Source organism: Nicotiana tabacum, chromosome 23 (assembly GCF_000715075.1).
Source record: "Nicotiana tabacum cultivar K326 chromosome 23, ASM71507v2, whole genome shotgun sequence".
NCBI classification, from domain to species: Eukaryota; Viridiplantae; Streptophyta; class Magnoliopsida; order Solanales; family Solanaceae; genus Nicotiana; species Nicotiana tabacum.
This window is the reverse complement of record NC_134102.1, coordinates 14,337,729-14,348,272: the sequence shown is the minus strand read 5'-3', so window position 1 is coordinate 14,348,272 and position 10,544 is coordinate 14,337,729. Positions and strand designations below refer to the sequence as shown.

Below are 10,544 nucleotides of genomic sequence, written 5' to 3'. Positions count from 1 at the left end.
AAATGGTTCGTGGGTTTTGGAGACAACGTGGTTTCGTGAAATAAGGTCACTCAGGATGAGTGCGGATTTGGGTTCATGATGTTTTGAATGGAGCTATCATTATTTCTAGGGCAAGCCCCGAGTAGATTAGAAGAAGTGGTTCGGTTGGTAATGGTTGAATCAACACGGTTATGGCAGTGGCCAGTTTCTCCAGCGTGAAGTTATACATGTAGTTTATGGCTGTGCACTTGGGCTTGAGCGCCACCACAGCTTGATTGATTTGGGAGGTATTCGATTCGTATGGCTTTGTTATGTAAAGGGATTTTCGGAAGAGTTATGGCAACTTAGATTACGACATGAGGTTGTGTTTTTTGCGGTTTGGGAATTCAGTCACATGTGGCGATGGTCCTCCTGAAATGAGTTGAGTAAAAGGTTTCTATATGATGAAGTGTTTATCCTCTTAGTGGATCAGGGGTTATTATGGAATTATGGTACTCTCACGTATTGGCATGTTAGGTGCAGCGAGCGGCATGGGAAATTGGAAGCTGAGGATCAAGGTTGTGGTTTGGTGTTGACAAGAATGTCACGAGCTCGTATGATCAGGGAAGAATTTGGATGTTTCGAGTAAGCTGGTATTGTCTTTAGCATCAGCTGAGATCGGTGTCCAGTGTAAGAGGCTTTGTTTACTGATTTTGGCTTCTTGATTTGCTTTACAGCATTAGTGTGACCGGTGGTACGGATGTGCAGACTTGTTACCTGGTGCGGAGGGATGTGGGAGTGTATCCCACGGAAGATTGTATAAGTATGACATGTAGTCACTTGATTGATTAAAGATTTAAAACCAAGTATGGAGATTGTAGTACTATCGCTAATGTGAGAATTTATGCCTAAAGGGCGCTCGGTTCATTTGGTTGTGGAATGTGGAAGTTTGTTCCGGATTTGACGGTTGTTCTTATGTGTCATGAATAGGTCATTGTGGATCCTTGAAAGGCTATTTAGCCAAGCATGGTATGATCAGAATCGATTGAGGTCCGTGGATGGATCTATATGTGAATGTGGGCTATATATCATGCCGGATGTGCTCATCTCAGCATAGCGTTGTCTTCGGAAGGGTTTTCGGGCCTTGGATGTTATTCATGTCGTCAGCTATCCCGTGTAATCTATATTATACCAAGTGGGTTGGGAGGTGGTTTGATTATTCGCACTCGTATTGAGATCCAGTATGATTTGTGGTATTATGTGAGCAGGATGGCTCTCGAGATGCAGATCATATACCGCACCTTAGTCGTGCTTGAGTTTTATAGCGTATGATGCTACCCGTCTCCCCAGGATTTGTATTATACACTTGGCGCGCTTATGGTTGATATTCGGACATTTTGTGAGTATAAGCGTTACGGCTCGATGTGTGTGTTCCTTAGATTATTATGGGTGGATCGGGTGGCACGCCGCTACGGATATGTCAATTGGATCGAGTGGCACGCCGCCACAGGATTTTTTTGTTTCTGAGTAATATAATATCGCTAATTTATGTTATGATTTCCTAACCAAAAGCGTCAAGCCGTCAACCAGTACTGTGAGAATATGTTCAATTCCAATAATGGAAGATTGCATAATAATGTTCTAAACATGCAACAGAAACAGAAATAAAAACCAATATCTTTTAACAAAGATCTATTTAAGTGTACAATTTATTTAGGCTAATGTAAAAGTGGGAATAAATACCTGTTGGAAGCTTTCTTGTGTTTATATGTGAAATGAGTACGAAATCTTGCTTCTGAAGAATTATGGACAAAAGGGTTTACTATAAGGGTATTTATAATACCACTTCTTTTCCCTTTCCAAGTAGGTAATCGCATAAATTTTCTATAACAAATTAGGAATTAACTTTTCCGTTTCCAAATAGAATTGGTTTTCCTCTCGTATACGGTCGAAATAGGTTTCGATCTTCGTACGATTTATCAGAATTTAATATGATGGATCGAAGAATGACTTCGTAATATCGAGATGGTCCCGAAGATGATACAAACAAGTTTCGGATACCACGTTTAGGTCAAACACCGAGCTCGAAGTCATCACCGAGTTCGGATCTGGATTGAACTACGATGAGACGACTTCGAGCTCAAAGGACGGCGGACAACCGGGGCTGAGTCCGAATCATCACCTAATCCTGAATCCGTATCGAGCTCTAGAAGCGCTATCGACCAGCGCCGAGGTCGATAGAGCTCGAGCCCACAGACAAGAGCCGTTGCAAGCACACTAAGGGAGAAAATCTCGGCGGGAATACGGGAAAAATTGATTTATCATGGAGTCTCCACTATGAATTTTTAATTATATTTAAAGTAGGATCCTCCACTATAAGGAGGATGGCTATATTTTTGAACAGATTCATTCAAGCACCATATTCTTCTATATTCAAGAACTATTCTTGGAGGCTTTGTTAACTGATTCATTTTGCTTAGTTTAAACCATCACCTTCTTTCCAATCTTGTTTATTTTGTATTCTCTGTAATCCATATTTGATATTTCTCTTCGTCCTTACGATTTGTATCAAGCTATATCACGTATCCTTAAAACTACGTACAAATTTAACTATATCCGTTTTTCAGGTAAACAGTTTAGCGCCCACCGTGGGGCTAATGATAACAGTGACTATTTGATACGAATCTGCAAAAATACACCGCTGTATTTTTTTCCTGATTTTGGATTAGCAATGACTAACCACCAATCAAATGGCCTCACCTATCGACAACAAAGCTGGTCTTCAAGATGAGAACAACAACTTGACACCCAGTACCGAAAGACCACTGGTCAATGCTGTTGGAGCTCGAATCGAAGTGTTGATAGATATCAATTTGCATGTGGCCATTGAGGCAAACTTGCATTCTGAACCTGAAAATAACATTCATGGTGGCACTCGGTCTGTAGCTCGAGATACCCATAAAGTCGAGAAAAACAGCATCAGCTTGCGTATGATTTTCGAAATGTTGCAAGCCCAATAGGTAGCAATAGCTCAGTTGCATAGCCAAACCCAACTACCGAGCAGGCCGGAGCCCAGTCCATCTTGAGAAATTGCCCACAGAACAGAAACAGCGCGTAGTAAAGTCAAATGAGCAAGAATCGGGGACTACTTCCGAAATTACTAAAATACTTGAGGAGCTCACAAAGCGAGTCGAAGCCAACGATAGAAAAGTAGAAACATATAACTCTAGGGTCGATCAAATCCCGGGAGCTCCACCAATGATAAAAGGGTTAGATTCCAAAATATTCGTGCAAAATCCATTTCCCTCGAGCGCAGCCCCAAAACCAATCCCCAAAAAATTCTATATGCCCGAAATTTCCAAATATAATGGAACGATCGACCCCAACGAACACATCACCTCTTACACGTGTGCCATCAAGGGCAATGATTTAGAAGACGATGAAATCGAATCTGTGCTGTTAAAAGAATTAGGAGAGACGCTCTCAAAAGAAGCAATGATTTGGTATCACAACCTACCACCAAATTCCATCGACTCATTCGCCATGTTAGCAAATTCTTTTGTGAAAGCGCACGCTGGCGCCATAAAAGTCGCAACAAGGAAATCGGACTTTTTCAAGGTAAGACAAAAGAACAACGAGATGCTGAGGGAGTTCGTATCTCATTTTCAAATAGAACGAATGGAACTGCCACCGGCCACAGATGATTAGGCCGTTCAGGCTTTCACTCAAGGTTTGAACGAACTAAGTTCGATGGCTTCACAGCGGCTGAAACATAACCTGATCGAATATCCAGCTATTACTTAGGCCGATGTGCACAATCGGTCCCAATCTAAAATAAAGGGTTGAAGACGACTAGTTGAGTTTTGGGTCCGGTTTTAAAGGGGATGTTGATCGAGAATCAATGTCAAGCAAGGATCGATACCGTCCATACAACCGAGATCATCGAGGAATGCTTGAAGCCAAGGGTCTCGGGGACTGATGAGCGAAAATGGGTTCGATAGGCATACCGGACCTAAGGAAGCGCCACGGCTATCGGAGTATAACTTCAGCATCGACGCATCCGCCATTGTATCATCTATCAGACGCATCAAGGACACTAAATGGTCTTGACCCATGCAGACCAATCCTGCCCAGAGGAACCCAAATCAAATGTGCGAATATCATGGTACCCATGGGCACAGAACGGAAGATTGCAGGCAACTAAGAGAGGAGGTAGCTCGGTTATTCAATAAAGAGCACCTTTGAGAATTTCTAAGCAACAGAGCCAAAAACCATTTCAAAAATAGGGATTTCGGTAAACAACACAAACAAGAAGAACCACAGTACGTCATCCACATGATCATTGGTGGCATCGATACTCCTCAGGGACCAGTTCGTAAACACACTAAGACATCGATTATGAGAGAAAAACGATCTCGAACTTGGGATTACGCACCCATAGGAACCTTGTCCTTTAATGATGAAGATGCAGAAGGGATCATGCAACCTCACAACGATGCACTGGTAATATTTGTACTCATGAATAAAACTAAAGTTAAGCGTGTGTTAATTGATCCAGGTAGCTCGGCCAACATTATTAGATCGAAGGTGGTAGAACAACTCGGTCTACAGGACCAGATCGTACCTGCAACCCTGGTTCTAAACGGATTCAATATGGCATGTGAAATTACCAAAGGCGAAATAATTATGCCGATAAACGTGGCCGGGATTATCCAGGAAATGAAGTTCCACGTAATAGAAGGTGATATGAGATACAACGCCCTTTCCAGAAAGCCGTGGATCCACAAAATGAAAGTTGTGCCTTCGACCTTCTCGAGTCTTCGAACTTAATTGTTGGGATCGATTTTACCAAGAGCAATGAGTGGAGTGGTGCAAGGTCATTTCAAGGGAAAAGTTTGCATTACATCGGGGATAATCAGCAAAATCCATATGAACAAGCAATATCTATAATTGGAAGAGCACTATCAGAATTTGATGAGGATAACCTGATTCCTTGTTATGGATTTGGTGATGTCTCGACGAGTGACCAACACGTCTTCAGTTTCTATCCTGATGGAAAATTCTGTAATGGGTTCGAGCAAGTACTGAGTCGATATAGACAATTAGTTCCTCAATTACGCCTTTCAGGACCTACATCGTTCGCTCCTATTATTGAAATGGCAATCAGTATTGTGGAGCGAAGTGGTGGCCAGTACCATGTTTTATTGATAATCGTGGATGGACAGGTTGGGAATGGAAACGTTACAAGAGATGCGCGTGACAGATTAAACCCTCAAGAGAAGAGAACAATTGAAGCAATTGTGAAAGCAAGTAAATATGCCTTGTCTATTGTTGTAGTTGGGGTTGGAGATGGGCCGTGGGACATGATGAGGGAATTCGATGACAATATACCTGCTCGAGCCTTTGACAATTTCCAGTTTGTTAATTTTACGGATATCATGTCAAAAAATGCAGACAGGTCCAGGAAAGAAGCAGAGTTTGCCTTGGCAGCATTGATGGAAATACCTTCTCAGTACAAGGCAACTCTCGAGCTGAACATTTTGGGTGCTCGTCGAGGGCTGGAAACTAACACGATTCCTCTTCCCCCTCCTCCCTGTGGTGCAATTTAGTGCCACTTTTCTTTCTGTTGTTAAACGTTGTTTTTTTAACTTTTCTTTCATTGTGGAATAAGTTTCTGGTTTATCTTCTTTCTGTAGTTGAAGTTTTTTTTTAAAACTTGTTTATGGTTTTTTTTGTTTTATGAGCCAATCTGTCTTGTTAATTTGTGAGTATAGAACAGAGAGAATTGTGATTTATGGCTGTCTTGTTATGGATACTACCGTCAAAATCCTTTATAACAGCTTTGTTTGTTCTGCATCTTCTTTAGGTGTTATAGACAAAAATTATCCAAAAATGTCGGATTCTAAAATAACTTGCCTTTTATAGTAAAACTAGTTTCTGGACACGTGCGTTGCACGTGTGTCCCATATCGATTTATACATATATTTTAAAATAGTATAAATAATATTAAAACATATAACTAATGAGTAACAATTCTTCTAATATAACATATATTCAGATTGATTCTAAACCTAGAAAAATGACTTTTCTTCATTACCTCTTTTTTTATTAATCAATTTTTACTACTTAGACTTTTAAAATGTTAATATATGCAATTGATTGCTGAATTTTCTTCTAAAAGAAAATCTTCCACAATATGGCATGTGCAACTTTAAGAGTTCTTCCCTGTTAATCGATAAATATGTATTTGAGCATCATATAATATGATTCAATAATTTTCTCAGTAATACAAACTTGAAAAAATATCAAAACAAAACAAACTTTTGAAATTGAAGAAAAGCACTAACCTGAAATAATTCCTTAATAAATTAAATGAAATTCAACTAAATCGCAGAAACAATCTCTTCTCCAGCTTAGCTTCTTTGTGTAATTTTCTTGTTTTCACATGTGTGCGTAGCAAGGGCAAATTTGAACTCCTTAATTTTTGTACGAATTCTATATTTGTATTAAGAAATTGAGTAAATATATAAAATTATGAGTTAGGAATCTAATAACAAAGCTTGTTGTTGGTACAATGGTAGAAATAGGACCTGTCAGGCTTTGTTGTCCTCTTGGTCGAGGGTTAAGTCCCATCAGCCACCATGAACACCTTTTATTCTTTTCATTTTATTGTTTGAGATGGGTGAGAACCCACGAACTTTAAATTTTGAATACGTCTCTATGCGTAGGAGGAATGATATAATAGGCTTGTGGAAACAAAAATTAATATATCACCTTTAATATAATGATAAAAAATTGCTCTTATTGACTGAAATTAAGTTTATCAGTTCAACTTTTCATAACTATTAGAAGAGAGTTAAAATTACGAATTGTTTAATGTTTAATAAGCATAACGTAAGTGTCATGTCACGTTCCATGCCTGAATGAGCCGGACCGACACCCGGTATTTTAACCTGACTGAGTGAACCAACCATATATATAAACTTATACTAGTATCACATATCTAAGGATTATGTGATAGTCATATAGGATGTTGCATGTTAGTTCACTCAGTCAAGTTAAGGCACTAAGTCCGATCCGCCTAACCAGGTTAGGAGCATGATATGTCAAGATATTATTTTTCAGATTTTCAAATGAGAAGTAGGTATTGAAAATTTTTAATTCCGAGTTGCTTTTCTGGTGAAGCATAATCATGCTTGAACTGTTTTTTTTTAAATAGTTCTTAATATATCAACATCAAATCGCAAATGAAAAAATATAATCTGCATAAAAAAATTCAAACAACTCATAATACTATTATTTGTTGTACACTCTGGATAAGAAATCATTTAACAATTTAAATAAAAAATTATAAATTATATCACCAATAGTTTAACAGAAATTGATATCATAGTACATGTTACTCTATAAATATAAGCTCTTAGACAGGAAAAAAAATTACCTGTCCAGGTAGTATTGAGCAAAATCTATAGCTGTAAACCTTTACCAGAAGAAGAGAATTAGTAATTTACCACTTTTGTTGTGCACCTTTATGTATATAGTACAAGAAAGATATGAAAGATTATTGTAATTATTAGTCCGTACTATTAATACAGATAGATATGAAAGATAATAGGTAATTATTACTCTGTACTACTAATTACGGATGGAAGCTCAAAGGATAAAACAAATGAGGTTGAAATGTGAAAAGGCTATGGTGTAAATAATGTAATTAAGAAATTTTTTACAATTGCTGCATCTTTTAATAATCTCTGCCAGTTGAAACATCCTCTTAATTAATCAATTCAATGCACCTGAAATTAATATTTAATAAAATGTTTTTGTGAAGGGCAAAATGCGCCTGAAATTAATATTTAATAAAAGGTTTTTATGAAGGTTTTTGTTAAATGTTTTACTATTTAATATTTATTATATTAGATGTTTTATGTTTTAATACATTTTAATTTATAATAGGGGCAAAACTGTAATCTAACTTTGAAGATAGCAACTTCCCACTTTTAATATAATATGATGATGATGTTATATCGGGTGACGTTATAGAGAGTTCGAGCTGTACTAAGTTACTATGAAGCATGTTATAGTAAGAAAGCTAGGTATCCATATAGCTGCAGAATACCTTCTGTTTGAAGGATATTATGCAGGACATGTTTTTTGAGTTGGCTGCTATTTTTGGAGACTGGTATATTAACGTTGGTTTAAAGAGTAGAGTTGTTACTTCAATAAATTTTTCTAGTACAAATAGAGAAAGTTGCTCTTATAAATTTATGTTTTCTTTATTGCTTTTCTTGTTCCTATGTGAAATATATTCGGTCATTTCCGTTGTGTAGCTTTATAGTTGGTTGTGTCCTACAACAAAGTGAAATGTTCATAGCTTTCATTACAACAACAACATATACAGTGTGATCCCACAAGTGTAGCTAAAAGGGTTTCCTTTCTTACTTGATTGAGACCGAGAATCAGGGCATCAGAGGGAGGGACTTAGAGCGGAGAACTGTTGTTCAGTGGAGCGTGCGGCCGTTATGCTCATTTCTAAATTTGTTGAAGGTTACAAGTGAAGCTGACTTCCTGCGGTAGTTCCTTGGACCTTAGCCTCTTAAGAGTTGGGTTCAAGTCAGTGGCGAAGCCACATGGTCATAAGGGTAGTCAGTTGACCACCTTTCGTCGAAAAATTGTACTGTGTATATAGGTAAAATATTACGTTTTAGAGGTATATAACATATATTGAATACTCTTTGTCAGGATTTTTTTTTTCACTTCTTTCAAATTTGAATACCCTTGAAAAAATTACTAGTTTCACCATTGGTTCTTGTGGCGGGCTCTTGGGTCGCCTGGACCCATATCTGGTAAAAGTGGTGGCCTGGTTGTCGAAAAAAATAAATCTTTTTTATATATATTCGAACCACTGTTAGTCATATTGTTCTTTATCGAGAAATCGAAGAACCTATACAGGGGTTTTCTCGGGCGAGCTGGTGCTAGATGGTGAACGAGAGATAGAGGAGCGCACTCTTCTAGGCCAATGAGTAGAGTAGTGGTTGTGATGGCTCTCTTGGTATCACACTTCCGACCTTCCACCACCGGGCAGGTGTCAGATTCTTTTGGCGGCGGATAAGGCAACGGATGATACGTACTTGGAAATAAGCAGATCTTAGATAAGTTTTTTCATGCCTCGACTCTCCCTCGAAGCAACATGTAGTTGATCGGGCGGGGGCGATTTGGTTTCAAGGCCCTCGCAGCAGGAAGAAACAGTTGTCATTTGAAAGTAAAGGCTCTTGTTTTATGAATCCTACAACTCTCTTTACGACTTGGGAGGGTGGAGTGTACGCAGACCTTACCCCTACGTCGTGTGAGGCAAAGAGAGTCACTACTAGAAATCCGCTAAACACCGACCAAGAAAACCGATCAAAGTTGGTCGGTTATGGCCAATTACCGACCAAAATATGACTATTTATGTGTGGACGGTATTTTGACGGTCAGAAAGGCATACCGACCAAAGTTAGTCGGAAATTACCGACCAACGTTGGTCGGTCAATTAAATTAAAAAATAATATTGCAAAAAATACCGACCAAAGTTGGTCGGTTTTTTAATTATGTAATCAAAAGATTCACCATCTGAGAATCGAACTGAGGTCTGTACTGTGGCAGGATACTATTCTACTACTAGACCATTAGTGCATTTTGTTTTAAGACTATCTTTTATTTGATTTATGCTCTTTAATTGTATTTTCGTACGAAAATAACCGACCAAAGTTGGTTGATTTTTTAAAATGACTGGCCGAATTAACCGATCAATTTTGGTCGGTTTTTTTAATATTAATTTTTATTTATTTTAATTGAAAACCGATCAAAGTTGGTCGGTATCTTGAAAAATAAATTTTGCGGGACTCAAAAATAGTTTCCTGCATTTTTGCGCCAAAGAAAACTGGCCAAAGTTAGTCAGTTTCGTAAAAAAAATTAAAAAATAAAATATTTTGAAAAACCGACCAACTTTGGTCGGTTTTTTGACCGATCAAAGTTGATCGGTCGACCTTGGTCGGTTTTTGCCGAATTTCTAACGGTGAGTATTTTCAATTTACTCATTTAACGCATGTACTAGACGAAACTTTTCTTTTTGGGAATGGAGGCCAGGTGTTGGAGGGAATTGATATCAAAACATCCTTAACTCTTTGTTAAAGCTGCCTGATTTATGGAAGTTCTACTCATATTAAATGTTCACATCAAAACTAATAAATGTATGACATACATTCTTTTGTTAAATTAATATGGTTAATTCTTAGTCTCTAAGAGGTGCTATTTTGTTCTCAGAGGTGGCTAGACTACACCAAGAGGTACCTATCTTACTTAACTTTGCCTACGGTTTTATTTTCGTACTAGAGGAAATGAGTTTCGATTCATGATATAATCTTCTTGTATATCGATTTAGCAAATCGGTATTTTAATCAGTTTAATCATACCTCCAAGTTATTGATTGCAATGAAATTGGATGTGTCAAGTTTGGCTGGTCCCTCGAACGGCTATCTGATTCTATCAATTACATCCTCTTTTCCCTCTTTGGCTGGTCCCAAGTTTTGTGAGGTGGTGTTTCCAAT

The 10,544-nt window shown here is 38.1% G+C and overlaps 1 protein-coding gene across 1 annotated transcript; it reads left to right on the top strand.

Moving 5' to 3' along the window:
- The first annotated feature begins 2,708 nt into the window (after nucleotides 1-2,708).
- LOC107827774 (E3 ubiquitin-protein ligase RGLG1-like) lies at nucleotides 2,709-5,567 on the top strand. Its single transcript, XM_016654977.1, has 2 exons — nucleotides 2,709-2,849; nucleotides 4,728-5,567. The coding sequence occupies exons 1-2, from the start codon at nucleotides 2,709-2,711 to the stop codon at nucleotides 5,565-5,567; spliced, it is 981 nt and encodes a 326-aa protein (XP_016510463.1).
- The last annotated feature ends 4,977 nt before the right edge of the window (nucleotides 5,568-10,544 follow it).